This window comes from Drosophila navojoa, chromosome 2 (genome assembly GCF_054131105.1).
Source record: "Drosophila navojoa isolate 15081-1374.11 chromosome 2, UAZ_NAV_1.0, whole genome shotgun sequence".
In the NCBI taxonomy this organism is placed as follows: domain Eukaryota; kingdom Metazoa; phylum Arthropoda; class Insecta; order Diptera; family Drosophilidae; genus Drosophila; species Drosophila navojoa.
Genome location: NC_142890.1, coordinates 28523679 through 28545263, shown reverse-complemented (window position 1 = coordinate 28545263; position 21585 = coordinate 28523679). Strand labels below are relative to the sequence as shown.

The 21585-nt window shown below is 41.6% G+C and overlaps 1 protein-coding gene across 7 annotated transcripts; it reads left to right on the top strand.

Moving 5' to 3' along the window:
- The first annotated feature begins 360 nt into the window (after nucleotides 1–360).
- LOC115563607 (uncharacterized) lies at nucleotides 361–19797 on the top strand. 7 transcript variants are annotated; one of them, XM_030386876.2, is made up of 11 exons: nucleotides 361–440; nucleotides 2386–2541; nucleotides 11540–11788; nucleotides 16202–16308; nucleotides 17433–17542; nucleotides 17611–17689; nucleotides 17756–17853; nucleotides 17920–18114; nucleotides 18173–18315; nucleotides 18376–18521; nucleotides 19165–19797. In XM_030386876.2, exons 1-11 carry the CDS (start codon nucleotides 384–386, stop codon nucleotides 19274–19276), a joined length of 1452 nt encoding a protein of 483 aa, XP_030242736.2. In that variant the 5' UTR covers nucleotides 361–383; the 3' UTR covers nucleotides 19277–19797. The 7 variants fall into 7 exon arrangements, with proteins under 7 accessions (XP_030242736.2, XP_089114295.1, XP_089114312.1 ...); XM_089258169.1 differs by having other exon boundaries at nucleotides 364–440; nucleotides 11540–11803; XM_089258186.1 differs by having other exon boundaries at nucleotides 426–444; nucleotides 11540–11803.
- The last annotated feature ends 1788 nt before the right edge of the window (nucleotides 19798–21585 follow it).

Here is a 21585-nt window from a genome sequence, read left to right as displayed (position 1 = left end):
TATCAGCATTATAAAAAATTGCACAAAAGTTGTAAGTTTCCGTTATTTCTCTGGTGTTAATCAACACTGCTTCGTTTTTACACTCTCTGCGCTCTGCCACCCTCTAGGGGCTACAGCGCATGCGCCTGATAGTAAACCGACGGGAGTATCGATTCATTCAAGTCTTCTTACTAGCCACCACCGTCACGCACGCACAACTATACACACACAAACGCGCACACACTCACACGCACACGTACACTCAGGCACTCACACGTGCTTTTATCAGCAGAGAGCGTAACGGTAACGCTATGAATGATAAAAGGCCAACTGGAGTGGCCATAGCTCAATCATTTTTCAGCTATCTGGCAACACGCTGCCACCATGGCCAACAGCAGACACGGATGAGATACCAAGCGAACGAAAGATGTGGCCAAAAAGCGAGACATGAAAAAATGTCTGTAGGTAAACACAAAACAACAAAAATAATAAAAACTAAAGCCAAAGCAAAGAGCGCAGAGAGCAGAGAGCAGAGCTCAGAGCGTAGAGCGCACACAGCAAAAGAAACAACAACAACAGCAACAACAACGACGACAACTAACAGCAACTAAGCTCAATGCTAACTCAAATTGGAGCCCGAGCATCGAGCGCTGCGATGGCCCCACGCTCCCAGTTTCAGTCCCAACTAAACTCTCGAGCCGTAAAGTTGTTGCAAACGTGTCAGACGGAAAATTCAGTTTTCGTTTCAGTTAAGCGCGTCGAGCACTCTCGATATATTTAGAGATATATAAGCAGCTATAAATAGTTATTGTGAGTGCAGCTAAGAAAACTCAAGTTTGAGAAAACTAAAACTTGGTTTCCAACTACATATTTCAAATAACAATAAAATCGCCCAAAAACTTGTTGCATAAACTCGTTTTCACGTGCTGCGCGCTAACAATATTTGCTGAAGAGCGCAAAAGCGCTGTGAATGAATGCTTTGGCATTACTTGAAACACTTTGCATAAATCAACAACAACAACAACAACTAAACACTATAAATATTTATATAAAATATAACAAATTGGCAAATTTCATGCGCAGTCAGGCAAAATAGTTTTAGGAAGTGATAGATGTTTATAAGAAACTTGCGCGAATAGCTCTTGGCAGAGCTACGATCGGCGCTCTTAGCTTGGCTTAGACTAAGCTGCATATTTCTCTCTCTCTCTCTCTGTCCCACTCTCTTCGTTGCGTGTTTGTTGTAAGCCAAAAGTTAACAACTGTTGGCCAAATGCTATTTTTTTTTTTGTTGACGTCCTATTGCATAAATTGATAAATTACAAAAACTTTGCTAAAGTCTTTAGACGTATGCGCTTGCTGTGAGCTGTTGATATTGCGGATCAGCAATTAAAGCTATTATTAATTGTTCAGATATACATGGACATTTTAGCCAAAATATTTTTGATAGTCCATTATGGCATTGTATCGCATTTTGTCACATACAAAGCGCATTTTAACAATTTGGCTCAGGTTTTTAAAGTGTTTTTTGTCTCTTTTATGACAATGCGATCTCATGACGTAAGCCCGCTCTCAGTCAACTTTTTGTTTTCTGCGCGCCAATTTATTATTGGCACTTATTTGTTGTATTTATTCCGTAGCTTCAATTGGTATGCCATAAATTCATATGTATATCGCCTGCAAAACTTGTTTCGCACACTAATTCTCATTGTTTCATTTGAAACGATTCGCGCGACTTTTTCCGTGAAAACAAGCAGCTTCATTTTAAATTTTAATTTTAATGCGCCGCTCCTACAGATCAATCAGGTCGGGGTCGCATTAGTTAGCTAGAAAAAAAAAAAAGCAGAGAGAAAAAACGCAACGTGAAATTGAAAATGAAATCGTGTACGTGAGCAACAGATGCGTGGCTGTGGCCCACATTGCAGCAGAAGCTTCAGAGATCAGAAATCATATTAAAAGATTAGAAATATTAATGTGGACGGGCCCTTTTACACTTGTGTCACGTTTGCGCACTTCAAATTTCCTAGAAAGTTATGGCTAGAAAACCACAAAAATCTCAAAACGATCTGAACTGCAGCTGCGCCGCTGAAAGCGAGGCAATAAACCGCAGGAAATCGGCTGGGGCTGTGGCTGTGGCAGTGGCGGCTATGGCGGCAGGGCAATTGTTAAATGCTCGCATTGTTCTCATCGCACTGACTCATCGTCTGATGAGCATTTGAAAATTAACAACAGCAACAGCAACCACATCAATAGCAATAGCAGCAGCAATAGCAGCAACAATAACAGCTCGAATGAGTAATTTGCTATGAGCCGCAGCAGCTTTGCAGTCGGCGGCTGCGTGAGGCGCATGAAATTTGCCATAATTTGCAATAACAATTTGTAGCGTGCTTGATCAACGACTTTTTGCAGTGGCCACAAGGATACCCGACTCGCAGGGCGCCAGCAAACAAAAGACTTAGGCAACAAACGTGCCCCACAATGACAAGCCACACAAAGGAGGCGAGCGCCAGCCGCTCGGGCTGGGCGGCGTTCTCACTGCTCTTCAGCGCTCTGCTAGTCACACAGGTAAGCTAATAAGTCAACGCACACACCCAGGGGGGACGGCGGAGGTGTCTCTCACTGTGTGTGTAGAGGCAATTATAGCTAGTGAAATGGCGCGTAGTTTTCCTCCATTTCACTTTTCATTTGCATACAATACTGTTCTGGCTGGGCCGGGCATAAAAACGAGGTTAACAAAGGCCTCCGACATTAGCGCTGACCATTTTCATGGCGCACTCGTCGTTAGCTCGTACAAACAACATTCGCTGCGGGCACGTGAATTTTCCACGGCAATTTTCCAGCCAAGACAAATTAATGAACTGTGGCTCTAGTCGCAGCTGCGCCAGTCGCTCAGTTCCTCAGCTCCTCAGTTCTGCAGTTGCTCAGTTTATCAATAGAGAGGCGGCAATTCAAGCTTGTACTTATTTTTCACTTCCCAAATGTTCCACTGACCGAAATCTTAACTTTTACCAAACCAAGCCGAAGTTCTGCTCGCTTCTGGCCCTTCGGCCCCCTCTCCGCCCGGGGCCAATTTTCAATTGTTAGCTCTCGGCCGAGAAATGCTTTGATTTCGTTTTCGGCTTATGAAATGGCACAAATCTATTAAGGCGACAGCTGCAAAGGCTTGGCATCAATTGAAATTGGTCCAAGCCGGTCTTTAGGCAGCTGCAACAACGACAACTGCAGCTAGTCAGAGAAATCTTTGGGGAAAAGCCAGCGAAGCATTTACTCTGGCCCGTTGGCCATTATGCTGGGGCTGGACTGGCTGAAACTTTCAGTTTCTGCATATGCAAAGACGGATCGAAGTGAAGCAAGTATTTATCGATGTCAGCGGCCGCGTAAGAATGACATCATAAAGCACATAAGACACATAACACACAAGCACACACACACACACACACTCACACAACGGCGCCCACGTGGGGCGTCGGCAAAGCGTTTGGGCTTGGCTAAAAGCGCTGCCTACAACTAAATGCAAAACAACAACAACAACAACAACAACAGCTATTTACCTTTTAGTTGGCCCGGGCTAATGCAAAACCCACAGAACCTTGAAGCAGAAACAACGGCAAACAAACGCAGCGAAGCAGCTTGATGAACACGCTCATCATCGCGATGATGCAGATAATGAGCATTCTCGTGTTAATGATGAAGGGCTTGATGTTCATTATGACAGCTTGTTTGCTAATGATGATTATAATATAAGTTTACCGACTTTTGTCTGCAATGGCTTTGAGGCTGCGTATACAAGTTTCACACACACACACGCACACATAAATACCCGAGTGGCTGCATGTTAAATATCTGTTAAAATTGAAAATGTTTAGCTGCCTTACGGTACTTTTGCTGCTGTTGCTGTTGTTGCTGCTTCGCCGCTTTGCTTTTCACACTCATTAAGCAACGGACAAACTTGCGTTTTCTGTTTCAAGCCACAAAAGGTTGTTCACACAACGGCCAAGAGGTATTTGGACATGGCCAGCGAAAAAAAGTATTTAAAATGCGCCACGCATTTGCGACAACTATCGACCGTGTTATTAAATATAATTGTCGCCCCAATGTAAGCACACTACAATTATTGACTTGCACATTAGCGAAGAATAGAGCTACGTTGTTGTTGTTGTTGTAGTCGCTGTCATTGTTGTTATTGTTACGGGCCATTAAAAAGCATTTCAATGTCATAGCTGAAAAAAATATGCTAATTTTCATATAGACTCTCACACACACGCATATATTATTATATGAGTAGCTTGAGCTATGCGTGTGTATTGGGCATGTCGTCATGTTGTTCGAACTGCTCGAAAAGGCAACCGAAATTCCAGACAAAAGCCATTTAAGATCTCGCGCAGTTGGCCAGAAGTGACGCGGTTTATGTGACCGCAAGTAGCTGCAGCAGGTAGAGCCACTCCGATTTTGCATTATATATGCACAGATAGATGTATCTGTATTCAAATACACACACATCACTCATACATACATCAGCTGTCAACTAAAGTTAAACAAGCACGTGTCTTGCAAGTGTTAATTAAAGTGAAATATGTCGATACGAATAAATATACATATATAGAATTTCATAATACCTATACATCTGTATATATATATATATATATGTATATATATATATGTATATATTCATTATATTATCATTTAAGAATGTCGCACTTTTTTACCTGCCTTATGATTCATTGGCTGCTTCACAGAAATATTTTCTGAGTCTTCAGCAGTTCCGCTAACAAAAGACTTAGGCAACAAACTTGTTGATTGTTTCAGATATGTATGTTGATTGAAGCTCTTTCATCACAGGTTCTTTCTTCATTTATTTTTATGTGTGTCTCCAGAGCTTAGCAAACGGTAAAACGCCAGAACAGCTACGCATTCATAGAAATGCCGACCAGATCACAGCTGGGTCAGTTCTAGTCGCAGTTTATGTGTTTTTTGGCATTTTCAGAATGCAAATAGTGGAATATTTGTGATGCACGGCATTATGCTCCAATTAGCAGCCGGGCAGTCGGCTCGCCGGCTCACCGGGCAGTCGTTTGGCCAGGTTCTCTTCGCATCCAATCATAACGCGACCGCAATACATTTTGTGTGCAATGAAGTGAACTGCTCGAGGTGCAGCTCACCGGATTGTCATGTTGTCATACTCGTAGTGGAACTAACCGCCGGCTGGACTGGGCCAATTAGAAGAGCAACCAGTTTCTATGCCGCACGCAACCGCCACTGGGTTAGTAGTGTGTCTGCGTCTGGAGACGCCGCGACCAGCACTGCGGCAGGTACAGGCACACAGATACAGCTACAGCTACAGGTAGAGGTACAGGTAGAGGTAGAGGTATGGGCCAGGAAGCGTTGTCCCATTAGATTGCCCAGCTGGGTGTGCCACGCAGTTAGATGCCAACTGCTGGCCATAATTCTCACAGCACAAAAAAAGAGAGCAAGCCGAGACTGAAACAAGAAAAAGCGTGTTCATGTCATGTACCAACAAACTGGCCACAAAATCTATTGGCCTGTAGCATTCTGAGTTGACGCAATTTAACGCCGCGTTGATTTCGAGTGCAAATTATTTGTTTACTGGCCGCTCGCCAATTGCCAATTGCCAGTTGGCATTATTATTGCTGGCCTGTTGTTGCCTGTTGTCAGTCTAGCGTAAAAAACATTGAAATTTATGCAAAAGCTTTTGGCATATTGGGTCATCCCCAGCAGCAGCAGCAGCAGCAGGAGGAGGAGGAGGAGGAGGAGGCGGCGGAGGCAGTAGTTGGTTCTCAGCAGTGCGCCACTGGGAGAAAGTTCTTTCTTTTGTTTGGTTTTGGTTTTGGCTTTGGCTAGTCGACTTCATTATTTGATTAGCTTGCATTGTTAACGCTCAGTGCAGTGCGCACTGCTCTGCCTCTGCTGCTGCTTCTGCTGCTGCGGCTTCTGCTCTTACCACTCTTTTTTGGCCCTGTCACTCAACGCAGCAACAAATTGTGGTTGCCAATGAGTTTTACTTTTCTTTTGTTGTTGCTGCTGTAGCTGGGGTAAAAGTGGGTTTTATTTGAAACAAATGGAAAACCATTTGTCAGTTCTCATTTGTGAAATTTTCACGAGTCGAGCTTCTGCTCCGAGAGACATTTCTTTGACATTTCATGGCTGCAAGCCGAGGCGCCTGGAAAGCGGCGTTTATGAAAAGTGCCCAGCGCTCGCGGGCATGTCGGAAAATGTAAAATGGAAAATGCTGTGCAGCCCAGAGGCCCAACAATGGGTTTTTCGTGCACTCAATGGCTGAGCAAACAATTGCAAGCCATTAGGGAAGGACAAGTAAAGAGTTTCAAGAATATTTGAAGAAATTCCACATGAGCTGCAAATTGCTGCAATATCGAAAATAATGATGTCTAACGCTGATGCGATCAATCAGATCTTGATTAATGACAATTAAAGGGCCCCAAAAATCAATATGGAACAATTATGAGAAGAATTTGTCGGTTATTTTCCGGCTATATTGTTATTGGGTTAAGAGGGTTATGGCCGAGATAAATTCAATTAAAGGCAGCTTTCAAAACATTTTAGTCCATTTCTACTAGCAGCATGGTGCCCTCAGTTAATCGCCTTGGCCAAGAAAGTGCTGGCCATGCTCATAAGTGGCTGCATCTGATGGAAAAACCATTAAACGAACTTTTCTCCAGCTACTGTTAGACGGGAGCAGGGGTGGGAGCTGGGGCTCCGGGTACCAAGCCACTCGAAGAGCAACAATTAGTAAGACACATAAATAAGCAACAACTGTCGGCGGCACATGACATGTTCTATGGATTTTCTTCTTCTGCTGTTGCTGTTGTTGTTGTTGCTGTTGTGGCTGTGTCTTCTTTTTTGTTGTCTTGTTGCTTTGTGCATCGGTTAACAGTAAGAAAAAGTTTGAAGACTTTTTCTTCACGGACAGCAGCAACAAAAGGCCATAGACAAGTGCTTATTATTATATTAGTGCTACGACAGCGTAAAAGCCATACAATTGACCCCAGCATGTGTTGAACAGCGACGTCGACAGCGGCAGAGGCAGAGCCAACGGCACCAGCATCGCCAGCAGCAGCAGCAGCAGCAGCAGCAGGAGCCCCCATTCCAAGTTCGGGTCCAGGTCTAGGTCTGGGTCTGACTCGCCGTACGTGCATGCTGGGTACGTGCCATGAAATTAGCGCGTCAGCGCCAAAACATCAATGGACGAGCGCCCCAACAATAGAAATTTAATTGTAGCAAGCGCCTCAATAATTGCAGCAGTCGGCGCTCATTATGTAAGCTGAGAGCAGCAGCTGCAGCCAGAGCGCTGATCACTGGCCTGCGGCTTCATTAGGCTCTCGGCCAGGCCCAAAATATTCGATGCTGCACATAAATACGGCCAACTGCGCGACTCTGTAATGTGATCTGCGAGCGCTTAAACGGCAATTTATGCGCTGCCAGCTAAAATACCGTGACAATTTGCAATCAGCAGCAGCCAGAGCAACAACTCGGCTCCAACTGGGGGACAGCGATATGAGAGTGGCCCGGACTGTGGCTGGCCGGTCTGGGGCCTTATGTTATAATTTACTTGGCAAGCTTTATTACTGCACGGCCGCATAGCGGAAATTCAAATGCACACAAAATATGTTAAGGCGCACAGCCCCGCGCTGACTGCCTCCCCCCCTCAACCCAGACTCCATCCCTGCCCCTCGCCGTTCTGGAGGCCGTCTTTTGTTATGCACGAGTTTCGTTTTGCTTCTAACACAACTAGTTGTTGTTGTTGCTGTTGTCGCTGTTGTTGCTGTTGTTGTTTTACCGACTTCAGCTTTAGCTTGAACATTAGCGAATTTATTTGGCAATCAGTCGAAAATATGCACAGCTGGCTGCAGTCGCCCATTCGCAGTTCAGACTCTGGCGATTGTATCGCTTAACAACTATTGCGCAATATGAATGTTTTTTTTGTTTTGTTTTGTTATTAAATAGGCAGTACAAGGAAACACACCCAAACGCTATGGCAAACTGTGTATGTGTGTGTGAGGTCTAGCCACAAGTTAACTTAAATTAGTTGTGCATTTAAGCTGCATGAATGTTGTTATACTTTGCAGATGGCAACAGATTTTACGGATTTGCTTTGGATTTTGTCACACTCTTCGAGACGAATATTTACAAGTTTTATAATATAATATTCATATACTCATAGACTCATATACTCAATATAACAGTCATTTGACCCTTATCTATGGTAGTTTTATTATTTTGTTATTTGTGGTAATAGTTTTATTATATTTGTTATTATTTTGTCTAAGTCACATAGCCCCAGTTCAGCGTTACTTAGTAAAATTGTATCTAAATTTGAGAAGTTTTAATTTGATTTAAAAAACAAACAGTATAATCATATAAATTACAAAATAATATTGAATAGCAAATACTTGCAGTGTTTATTTATTCATACATTTTTCATTATTCGCTAAAAAAATAATAATATTTAATATATATTTATCATAAAAACAAATAGTCTTCAACTATCAATCTATCCATCTTTATTATTCCTTTAATTGTATATCCCTTCACTATAGGAAATAAATTTCTAAGTTTGGTCTCCATGTAATATAAAGATCATTTATATAGTATTTAAATATTTTTCTCTCAAAGCACAATTTCTTTGATCTCTGAGCTACAGCCAGTATAATATACGATACGCTATGGGGACATGATATAAATACTTTTCTATGAGCGAATTACCGAATTTATGAGTTATTTTTGTTAAAAGAAATGTTTGCATATAATAAGAATTGTTCTATTAGATGAATTCTTAAAATAATAATAATAATAAAATTGTTCTATTAGATGCGATCAGTTTAGTTGTCCCATCTCTATCATCATTTGTATTGATATGGTATATCATATGTATATAATAGCGGGATATTTATGCAATATGCGAATATTTAGTTTTATTCAATAAAATTAAATATAGCTATGAAGAAACTAGAGCCATTTCCTATATATGTATGTAGATACACAACTCATACATATTTCATTTGTTCAATATGTCACAGTTTAGTTAAAACGATCTGAAAGAAAAGGCTGGACTCTTATAAATATTTTGCGGCCCTCTTGAAGCTCTCTCGAGCAATGGCATTGCAAAATGCAATCTCTATTGATTTTTAACTGAAAAATCTTATTATGTGTATATTTTAGATATTCCCTGGCCCATCTCTCTTACTTCAAGTTTTGGGTCTTTATGATCCCACACGGCTATAAGAAATTGTTAACTTCAAGCTGTTTGTCTCTTGTTGTATCTTTGATCTCAGCACAGATTTCCAGCTCTTCTTGTAAAGCCTCTTGCAGTTTTGTCATTCTTCAGCAGTTAATTGCCTTCAGTCTGGCAAAACTTTCTATTACTAATTGCGCACATTTCAGTTCGTAATAGTAAATAGTTAAAGCCGCGTCAGAACATTTTTGGTTTATGGCAACAGCGTATGACCCCTTGCAGCTAAATAAATTAGCTGTGGGCCGGGCTTAATGGGCCAGCCAGCCAGGCGGGCAGCCAACCCAGAGTCGGAGCAGCTCCAACTCCAGCTGTGCGTGGCTGGGGCCGGCACTGATTTTGATACGATTTACATGCGCTGGGGCCAAACAAGTTTGTGCTGCAAGTCTTTTGTTTCGCCCGTAATCGCGGGCCGAAAGGAATTTTATGAAAAATCACCCAAGTATCCTGCGGCTGCTGCTGCTGCAACTCCAACTTCAACTCGGCAGCGGCTAATGACTGAGCACATGAGCCAGTCTAGATCCATCAAAATCAAAGCCTGGGCTCATTGGATTTAATGGTCGCCGCCGAGCTGGAGCTCTCGCTGTGGCGTGACTGACAGCGCAAGTGTCTAATTGTGATTTGAGAGTTTCGCTTTTTGTTGGCAGTGTTTGCGATTTGGCTTGAACTTTTTGCTCATTTCATTTCGGTTTTGTTTTTGGAATTTGCTTGTGTGGAGAGCCAGCAACAATCAGAGCGTGTTGCATAATACAAAGGCCAACAGCTGGCAACAATTTTTGCTTTGCGATTTTAACAAGCCCAACGATAGCGAAACGAGCATGCAAAAACAATTTTAATTGACTAGCTCCGGCTGAGGCGGCTCTACAGCTCCACAGCTCTGCGTTCCCTATAGCTGAATGTAAAATGCAAAATTCATACAAAACAATTGCATTTTGTCAAGCGACAAATTGTCATGGGACTTGCAGTTGCAGTTGCAGTTGCAGTAAGTTGGATGTAAAATTGGAATTGCATTTCTGCTACGTGCTGTATGCGACCCTCGAGCGTTGCCAGCGCGCATTGAACTGCGCCGCCAAAAGATCTAGCTATATATACACACACATATATATATGTATATATTGTATATAGCTGGCATGCAGACAAAAGGCAGCGCAGAGCCTTTAGCTGGCCGCAGCTCTATAAATTCCTTTTGCGATGCAAAGTGGACGTTCTAGTTGGCATCAAGCGCCAAAGTAGCTTAGAAAGTGGCACACTGGCCAACATGTTTTTGTTTTTTGTTGTATTTGTTTTTTTTGGCATAGACACAAGCTGCAGCAGCAAGAAAAAATTAGGTCGATTCGCTGCTGCATTTCACTTGACGCACAGTAGCCCGCGCACTCTGGTTCTGTCTGAGTCGGAGCCGGAGTCGGAGTCGGAGTCGGAGTCGGAGGAGGTTTAATGACTGGGCAGTTGGCGCTGCCGAATGCATCTCGAGCGAATTTCTCTGGTCACCTTTCGAAAGTCAATAGGCATAAATCAATGGGGCAGCAGGCATGTCGGGCGTAGGGAATTGTCTTTGGCATTTCTGTTAGACAGGCGCTGCCTGAGGGCCGACTCCCAAGAACGTGATCAGAAGTGGCCGAAAAGCCAAAAGCTAAAGGCAAGAATAAAGCCGAATCAAGCGGAATCAAGCGGACTCGGTGCGATTGTCATGACATGACTTACTTAACTTTTGTGCTGCTTATCTAGCGCCTACGGTCTGCAGCTCCAGCTCCAGCTCCAGCTCAGTTTTGCCTTTTCAATTGGCTGGAGCTGTAGCTGTAGCTGGAGCTGGAGCACAAATTCAATTATCACGACGACGCGATGGCAACCCAAGTCGAGAGCATGCCAATAAATTATCTTCAAGCCGAATGGCTTGACAGTGCGCGACTGGAGCTGGACCAGAAACTGGCCCAAAACGTGCAGGCCGCCAAAGAACTCAAACTCAAACTCAAATTCAAACATAGCCAAGCGCGACTCGATGTGCCAGTGGGTCTAAGTAAGTTCCAAGCTTTCGAGTCGGCTGCCGCTGCCTCTTGCAATTAATTGCGACTTTTGCTGACTCTTTGGCTAGCCATTAAAATTAATTAGAATTCTCGTGTTCTTATGGCTTCCCATGCTTACCCAATGAGTTGGCGAAAAACTTCTTAGCAACTTCTCAACTGCCGTGTGCGTTCCCAGGGTACCTAAAATGGGTCATAGTTATTAGCGAAACAAAGCCGAATCTCTAATAGCACTTTATTCTGATTCTCTCTCTCACTCTATCTCTGTCTCCTTTCACAGATTGCCGCCGCCCAGGACCCAGCGGCGACGCCCGGCGAGTTCGCCCCCCATGTTACGGCCACTTGCAAGGCGGGCACCATGAACATCAAGGTGAAGTTCAGTTCCGGCTACACAGGCGCCGTCCATGCGCGGGATCATCGCACACAGCCCTGCATGGCCATGGGCGACGGCAGCGACTCGGTCGCATTCAGCCTCAACCTCTGGGCCAAGCAGGGCGCGCCCGACTACTGCGGCATCTTGGTCAGCAACGTGAGTGGAAGCAATGTAAGCATAACCAATCAGCGCTTCCCTAACCACATTAACCAAACTAAGAATCTGTACGAATTGCCAAGCATATTATTTATTACAGGACCAAACTGAATTAGTTCACTCAGATCTCTCAGATCTCTCTCTCTCTTTTTGATTCAAAGAATTTTTTATTATTTTCGATTCTATTTATAACATTTTCTCCCGTTGTCTGTGAATACAAATTTTATTTTACTTTATTATTGCCAGCGACAAATTGATTCAGTTTATTGTCCCCAATTATGCCCAACTAGAAGATACCCTGTCCACATCTTTTATTAGCTTCTTGTGCTCTTAGACCCAAACTATGAAGTACTTTAAGTATAAAGCAAATTATTAATATTTATAGATAAATTTAAAGACTTTTGATATTCCCTCACTGTATAATCTACCAACTAATAACAATTTCCTAGCATTCATAATGATAGCGGTGTTTGATAGCTGTGAATTTGAATGCCATTGAATTTGTATGCTCTATGCAGAGTACCAATTAGCAACCTCTTTTCGGTAAGCTTTTATAAAATAATTTTGATGTTATTTGCTAAAATAATACAGAATATAATTACAATTTATTTATACCAGAATAACACTCAATCCATATATAGAAAGTATTCATTATTTACAGAAAAATATAAATTATGCTGATGACGTGCAGTGTATATGAGGATAATCATATACTTAGTGTATAAAGCCTTTATTCTTGTTGAGTTTAAAAACTTGTTCGCAATGTATGAAATATGATGTATTACATGTATAGAATATATTGTATATAAATATATCGTTTCATCAGAATAAAGATTCAGTAGTTTCGGCAGCTGGTCCTCTATATTTCATGAGACTGCAGATAGCCAAAAGGAGGTTTGGTAACCCTTCCATTCATCTCAGCAATGTCAATAACTTATTTGCTCTTAAATAAGATAGAAAGAAACTAAGAAAGAATGATAAGAAAGTAAGATAGAAAATAAGATATACTGATGATTATTTTTTGTGACTTCAGCTGATGTTTATACTTGATCCACTTTACAGTCAGAACTTTTCACTTCAAAACCCTTTCAGCTATCAAGCTCTACATGCGCAAGCCATTTAATAAATTTTTAGAAATGCACAACTATAATTATCATAAAGTGAAATAATAATAATAATAATAATAATAGTAATGTGTAAGATATTGGGTATCGCCTAGTCGTGCGTGTCGTGTTGCTTTGCATGTGCTTAGCGCAAAGACCTTGTCACGGGCAAGGGCCGGGGCACGCATGTCCATAAATTTAAGTGAGTCTCGTATCTGGTGTACTTGGGTCTTGGCCCCAAATCAAGGCAAATCAGCAACAGCTGCGATGCAAGCAAAGACGACGACGGCGACGGCGTTGGCATCGTCGACTAGTCGTCAGTCTATATAGTAACGATGGCCATAAAAATCAAGTTTAATCCTACGTGCATCACGGGCGTTGACAGGCGGCGGCTGCGTGTGGGTAAGCAGCCCCCAAGTCGAACAATGGCAGACAGAGGCAGCCGGAGCCCAGGCAGAGCCATTAGCATTAGCCAGCGCCATATGTAAGTAGATACGCCAGATAGTATAAATATATGTATATATTTATATCTCTCTGTGTGTATGTGTGTGTGTGTGTGTCTATGAAGCGCTCATAATGCAAACATGTTGAACAGTGTCGAAATGCAAATTATCAGCTTACGCGTCATGTTCAAAGTTTTGAGCACATGCGAGCGAGTACAACATTATTAATTGCAATGTCAAATCGAGGGGCTGCGCCCAGTCCAGTCCAGCCCTGTATCCGAATTGTATAAATAAGCCCCGTCTGGGCACTCGCGGAATGCCTGGGCCGGCTTAGCTGACTCGCCTGCATACGCATAGGTGTAGCACTGGAGCTTAGAGCTCTTGGCCCACCTTCCGTTCGCGCATCGAAAAAGAAGGGAGGTCCCCCATAAAATTAAATCACGCTTATCGCGACGGCAGCTTTAGTTTCATTCGGACTGCGCAGAGAATGCTGTGCCAGGGAGAGGGCGAGGGTGGACAACTGAAATACTGAAGAACTGAGCAACTGAGAGAGTGAGTGAGTGAGTGAGTGACTGAGTGAGTGAGGGACTGCGGCCTGGGAGTGGCGTCTAGCTGCGGCCTGGGCCGACAGCGCTTCACATGCCCAGACAAGGTTTTCCACGCTTCAGCTTTGACAGCATTCCGGGCCGATGTTGTTCGAGTTGCGTTGTTCTCGTTGTTCGGCGTGTGCGCGGTATTTGTGTCAAAAGAATTTTTTTCTTTCTTTTTTTTTTGTGTCTACTCAAAACTCTCGAGCAATTTTGATTCTATTTCTTGGCAAATATTTTCGTACGGCTTTAATTGCTTTCGAAATGCCGACTCGACTTTGGCTGACCTTGGCCCTGCACTCCAGAGACTGAAGCAGAAGTAGATCCTTCCCCCCGTCCAGAGCTCGGCTGCAGCGCCGTAATCTCTTTGATTCGGTCTGTTATGGCCTGAGCAAGGCCCTCGCCTTGCCGTACTTGGCAAACCATGAAATTGCCGCTGACAATGGCAAGACGCCCAAGCCGCGGCAAGCCAACAATTTAGCTCCGAGTTCAAGTTGTTATTGCTGAAGTTTGGCGTACTTGAACCCATTTCGACGGCACGGCGAGTGGGCATGCCGCATGCCGCATGCAGCAGACTCGCAAATTGTTTGTCATTATTTTATTATGGGTGTTACGGCGAGTTCTCTGCTCTGCAGCTCTGCAGCATTATTATTATAATCCAAATGTTAATTGCACAACACAGGCAGCAAATCTGACGCCAATTTAGCATTAAGTTGTTCTTTAAATATGGCCTCAGAGCTGAGAGCTGAGAGCTGTGCGCCATCTCATATGGAAAATTTAGCGCAAGTAATTTTCTCAGCGCTAGCTCGGCTTTGATAATAATAACTTGATAATGAGCCCATCCGCTGCTGATGGCTCTGCCGGCTGTGCAGCTAGCCGTAAGCTGCTCGGCTGGTCTCGAGTCTGATGCACGAGCTGGCCAACAGATTGTGACACAAATGGCCAGGCTCGATCTGCAGCTGAATAGATATTATTTTGCAGCTGTGCCAGAGGTATTTATCGAGTGTTTATTTGCTAACAGCTTCTACTAATGCTGCAATAACTACTCACACACACACTACTACCCATACGTATACTTATCTATGTAGTTCCTTAAGTCATCAACTAAAAACACTGAACCCAGTCGAAGCCGCAGCAGTATGAAATTCATTCACAAGATGCTGATCACATCTGATACACGCAGGCGTGGGACGTCAACCAGATAAATCAGAAGTAAATAAATAATAAAATCATATCTTTTCTTGATTGTATACGATATACATAAAAATATACAAGTGATATGTAAGGGCATCAAGGTGCAACCGGTTTGGCAGCTGCGACAAGTGAAAATTGTGAATTAAACAAACTGAGGATGCTGTGCTTATTCGCATACATGTGCAACTGCTATAGCAACTGTGCCAACTGTCTCTTTATAGCAAGTTGTTTGCATTACTTAATCGCTGTCAATTGCGGGTCAAGGCTGCAGCTGAATCATCAGCTGAGCGTTCGAGTAATGGCAATAAGTAGCGCCGTTATGCAGAAGCTAAATGCTGACAGTTCAACAATTTTAATAACTCAGCCAGTTAGTTGCATAATCATGAGCAGCCATTAGAAGCAGTAGAAAGAAAAAACCTGCACCAAGTTTCTCGCCCAAGTCTTTCGTTTTGTGCTCGCTGGCTGGCTGGTTACATGCGGCTGCACAATTAAAACGCTAAATTACATCAAATGCCAGCTCAGCCGCATTCGAAATGAAATGCAAACATGTTATTACCGAAATGTCTGCCAGAGTCACTGAGAGGCAGCCAACTCATTAACTGGAGAGCGCAGCTATTAAAGCGGCTGCTGAGCATAAGATTCAATGAAGTTCAGGCCAACGCTGAGCATGGCCAAGAAAATTGTTAAATAAGATAAACAAACAACTGGAAAATATGTGTGTACTTAGACTCTAGTGTGGCCCACCTGGCTGACTGGCTGGCTGCCTGGCTGCCTGACTGCGTTGGCTGACAACGTCACACTTGGCGGCATTTTGCATTTCCTTGTTGTTGCTGGGCTGCAATTACATCATGATGACAATTAACTGCTGCAGCCGCTGGCTCGTATGCTGTATTTAATAGTCAATAAGTCCCGTCAAAGCCAATGGGTACTAAAAGGCCAGAGCTTAACATAAATATGATCACTAAAAAGGCGCTCCCAAAGCCTGCTCAACTCGGCTCATTAACGCGCCATCCGAAACCCAATCAACATAAATGCTTTAATAACCACAACTCTCTCTCTCTCTCTCTGTTCCTTTTGACTCTTTAGCGCACGGAGGAACGTTCCATTCAGCTGGCGGTGCGTGTGCACAAGACTCTTGAACTGGCGGATGATAAATTTTATGTGATTACCTGTGGCAAATCGGGCTACTCTCGGTAAGTTTGACTACCTCAGCTGAAGCTGAACCTCTAGCTGTAGCTGTAGCTGTAGCTGTCTAGACAATTGCACTTACTTCTGCTGACTGCTCGTATGTAGATGCTTGTAATTTGGCTAAGCTTCCGTCAGGCCAAAGTGCTTCGAGTGCTTGTAGTTTTGCCAGCGCTCGCCAATTTCAGATTATTTCACGAAACTCGTTTGCCGCGTCGGCGCAAAACAAATGAAATCAAAGATCGAATTATGCCGATTGACGTATATATATATATATATAAATATATACACACTCATATCATATATACGCACATAGGTACGCGTAGGTGTTTGCCTTTCTATAGCACTATTTTTTATTGATCTTTCTATATACGAATCAGCGCTAAATAGAACTCAAGGCCATTAGCATTCGTTTCCATGGAATTCTATTCTGCTTTTGCACCCAACTTATTTCACATGAACAACTGGCCCAAATGAACGGTAAATTATTTATGGTAGCTCTCTGAAAGATTACAATCTGTAGTTGAAGAAACAATTTAATTTGACTTCGCCTCATTTGCATAATGCCAATGACTTTGCCACAATGCTGAATTGAGCAAGTTCGTTGTCTAAGTCTTTCGTTCAATGCAAATAGAAAAACAATTTAGAAAAAAATGTTTGCTTTGGCTAAAAAGCCAACGATTTCTGCAAATTGTTGCGCTCTGTTAACGGCACACAGGAAAACACGAGCCGAAAGCCAAAAGCAAATTAAATAAAAATTGAGCAAAAAAAAACCAAACAAATTGTCAGAAATGCACAAAACGGGAAACAAGATAGTGAAAATGAAAACTATTCATATAATATGGTATATGCTGGTCGATGTCGCTGTCTAGTGGCTGTCGATGCCCGTCTGTTTGGCATAAAACGCAACTGTCTATATCGCAATGGCCGGCAGTGGCGATTGCATAATGCATAATGCATAATGAAACTGCAAGCGAGTCACAGTGGACTGCAGCTTTCGGGTCTATTGGCTGCGCTTTTAATTAGCCACTGCGCAATTGGGGAAGTCCACCTAGATAGCTATTAGCTAATGTGCCACATCCATTTCCCTTTTCATTTCCATTTCCATTACCATTTCCATTTAAATTTACAGCGATGACAATGCCCATGTGGTTCTCAAGTTCCTGGAGAACGATCACCGCGTGCGTGAAACGGTCTACGGCCACAAGTACAAGATACGCGCCGAGTTCTCGAAGCCAAACGGTGGGTAATCAGCACAGTCCGCCGACTGCCAACAGAGATCACTAATCAAGACTCCCTTCCATAATTAGATACCTATGGCCTGCGTGTGGGCAACTGCTTTGCCTTTGACAAGAAGAACATCACCCTGGAGCTGACAGACGATCGCGGGTAAGTGCAGCGCAGCCTTCCACTAGCCACTCTAACGGCAGCTAACGGTTTCTGTTTCATGCACAGCTGCCCCTATGATCCCAACATTATGAGCCGCTTTGTGCCCACAATCGATGGCCGTGCGGCGGAGGCAACACTGGACTCCATGTTCAAGTTTCCCGAGGGTAGGTTGAAGCGTAGACTGCCCCATGGACAAAGATCTTTATTATTATATTCAAATTTCTTGACAGGATCTGAGGTGCATCTGCAGTGCGATGTCGTTCAGTGCTATGGACGCTGCGTAGAGATCGACGATTGCAGTCAGGTGGCTCTGGCTGGCTTCACCAAGGGCAGCGGCAATGGCCCACGCAAGTTTGGCCCCAACGAGGAGGGCTCCAGCATTGCGGGCACAACCGTCTTCGTCTTAGATCCCGCCGAGGCGAGACGTAAGAATAAATCGAAAAGAACTTTATTCAAAATCTAAAATAATTATTCAACTTGCAGTCATTTCATCGAATTGCGAGGAAGGCATTCGACCCAGCTGGCTGCTGTGGCTGGCCATAACACTCGGAGTTCTGTTTCTCATCATGCTGCTAATGAACATTTTCCTCTGCACTGCCATGAGCTGCAGCTGCGCCAATACAGAGGTAGCTGTGGAGTCTCCTCTTTACTAATATAAGTTAAATAAATAATCATCTTTCTTGCAGATCATTGAGAAGGAGCCCTCGATCATTGAGGAATACGATCCTTATCGTAGCTGGCATGGCAGTCAGTATGGCTCCCGGTACTCGCTGCACGGCCGAGATGCACACAAGGGCTATACTAGCGGTGGCTCGACGATACACTCAAATAGGTCTGATAGATATTAAGCTGATCTACAAACGACACACACACACACACACACACAGCCACACAGACACAAAGCTCTATTCTACACTTGATATGCATCTGCTCTGCTCTTCAATATTTTTCTGGTAGCCAACACACACACACAGACACAGACACAAACATATACATATATAAAGCATGTCTAAACAGCCTTGTACCGTATCTATGTATCGTAATTTGTTAAACTCGTATCTATTGTTAACTCTACTGAAGTCTACCCGCCCTGCTGGACAACATCTACAACAAAAACAAACAAACAAAAAAAAAAAAAACAAAAACAAAAGAAAACAACTTGTGTTCACAAACAAAAAGTTATAAATGAATCGAGGAATGAATCTATTTGTGCCTTGTATTGCAACTGTAATTAACCGTTGATAATTTGCATTTTCCACTCAAATTATGGCTAACTTTAACTTTAGAACTGAGTTTCCATTGGCCCACACCCGAAGACACTAACCGTCCCGCTCAATGATATTTGCTAACTAAACTGTTCAGATTCTCTACTGAAATATGCCACATACATATATATACAAACATATATATATAACTATATATACTATAATTAACCATTGATTTTGTATTGAACTTATCAACGTACTACTTCGAAGGTCTATTCCAATTGATAACGATTATGCAATTGTACATTCCCGACCCGGCTCTAGACATTCATCCACGTTGCATGGACAGCGTGCACACCGCGGACCGCCCAGTAATATATGAGATCCTAATGCTTAAGTCAAAAATGTGACAGTTTTTTTTAACTTAATGTTTAACATAGTTTAGTTATGGCCCACTTCAAATAAGTCTCAAATGTACATAACTCGAAATATTACAACTCTCTGTCAACTCTATTCTAAATTCTTCGATGAATCTTTCGCTGTAAATTACTAAACGAAAAAAACAAAAACAAAAATCTTGTATCATTAAAAATTTCCTAATATTTAAATAACAATTAAACATAAGTCATTAGTCTGTCATAAGTTCGATCGAATGTGTACGAGTTTAAGTGAGGAGTTTTATTTTAATATGAAAATGCAGAAGAAGAAAACCATGAAACATCACTGATTCGAAATGAAACAACTTTTTACGAGTTGAAAAAATTGAAGAAAATTCTGAAATTTCGTTAAACGTAAAACCTATGAATTGTAATTAATTAATTTAAAATAAAACATACCTTTAAATTACCAGTAAAATAAAATTCATTTATTAAATGAGATAATAAAATAACAAAACTTAAAAAATGAGTGCTTTTAATTTACAGCATAATTTTAATTATTTAATATGGATTCTTCAACTTCAAAAACATTGGAAATATATAGGAATGCATAACTGATTAAATTTGGTTTTTATATTTCGATAAATTATATGGAGCTAAAAAGAAAAGGATACGTACATATTTTTTACGAATAATGATTTGCACTAATTAAAACTAATTAAGAAATAGCCTGAACCCCATAATCTGATAGAAACACTTTGATATTTTTGCAAGCTCTAGTGGAACGAATGAACTGTGATATGACCTGAGCCTTTCGAAGAACTGATACACAAGAAGCTATTCATACACATACATATTCATATTCATGGGAAATTACTTATTCAAACAATTTTCCTGTAGATGGAATGACATTTATATGTGTCTGTATTTTCCAAACTAAAAACTTCTAACATATCATTTTTTTTTTAAATTGTGAGCGAGGGGGGAGGGAGTTGGAGCCAATTCCAAAATAGCAAAATAGCATCGAAAATATAAAATACACATGAATCTACATATATGCAAAAATTTTAGGCACTATCCACGATTAGAGAAACAAGTTTATAGAAAAAGAAACATAACTACAAATTATTTCTAATGAAGTTCCATGAATATGCAAACACATAAATGTTAAACATTATTATATATGAATTAAGACATAATATTTGGAAATCATTTATAATTAATAATAATTATTAATACGATAATAACTTGAAATCATCTATATTCGCTATTCATTATAAATGATAGACACGTACATTTAGGCTATATTAACTAGATCTCTCCATTCCTCTCCTAGAGCTCGTACCTTTTATGCGTTCTGAGAATTAGGAATGCAATTGACATGAATTGTACACTTTTATATCTTCGAAGCAATATTTATAGAGCTATGTATGTATGCAAGGTACATAGTTGAAAATAATTGTAATATCCCTAAAAGTATACAGCATTTTACAAAGATCAAGGCAATCTTAATGGACCGTTCATTTTGTTTTATTTACCTGCTTTAATTGCTTTGAAACCCTCGAAAAAAGGTTTTCGATTTTACAAACTGGGAAAATGGAGGCTTGTATTTATGTTGAATGTCACATGGTCGTATTCTACCCTTGTAAAATACGGTACAAATGTAGTACGAAAAACAAATCATTTTAAATATACAATAATCAAATATATATGTAAGAGTTAATGTCATATAAAGTTATCAACCTTTCATACAAATGTTATGGGTCATACTAATGATCAAGTTCAAGTTCCATAAAGTAAATAATTAGCTGAATACATCATTATATAATACAACAGTTACTCATTAGCCAAAAGCTGATTTGAGGGTGTTTTTCTTCGTGTTAGCAAATAAATCGGTATTCTTACTAATAAGTATAATAATTATTTATGTATACTAACACTTTGAAGATAGTCATCAGGTCTTTGTATTTTATTATTTATATAATTTATTTATTTATTATTTTAATATGATTAAAAACGCGGACGGAGTACTCCAGAAACCCTTTTATGATCTTAGTTTCAAAACAATACCCCTTTGCGCGCATCGGCTAACTTATTTTACTTTAAAATTCAATAGTAATGGCAGTGGGTCATTAGAGCTTTGAGTTAATATCTGGTTTATCTTTCATATAGCCGGTTGCTAACTCACATCAAGCATGAGGAGAGAAAACACGAGATATTTGAGCGAATTTCAGCGCCTACCACCAACCGTGGCAAATCCCACCCTGTGCTCGGCTTATCGCCATTCTGCACTCACAACCAGTAGCGCTCTCTC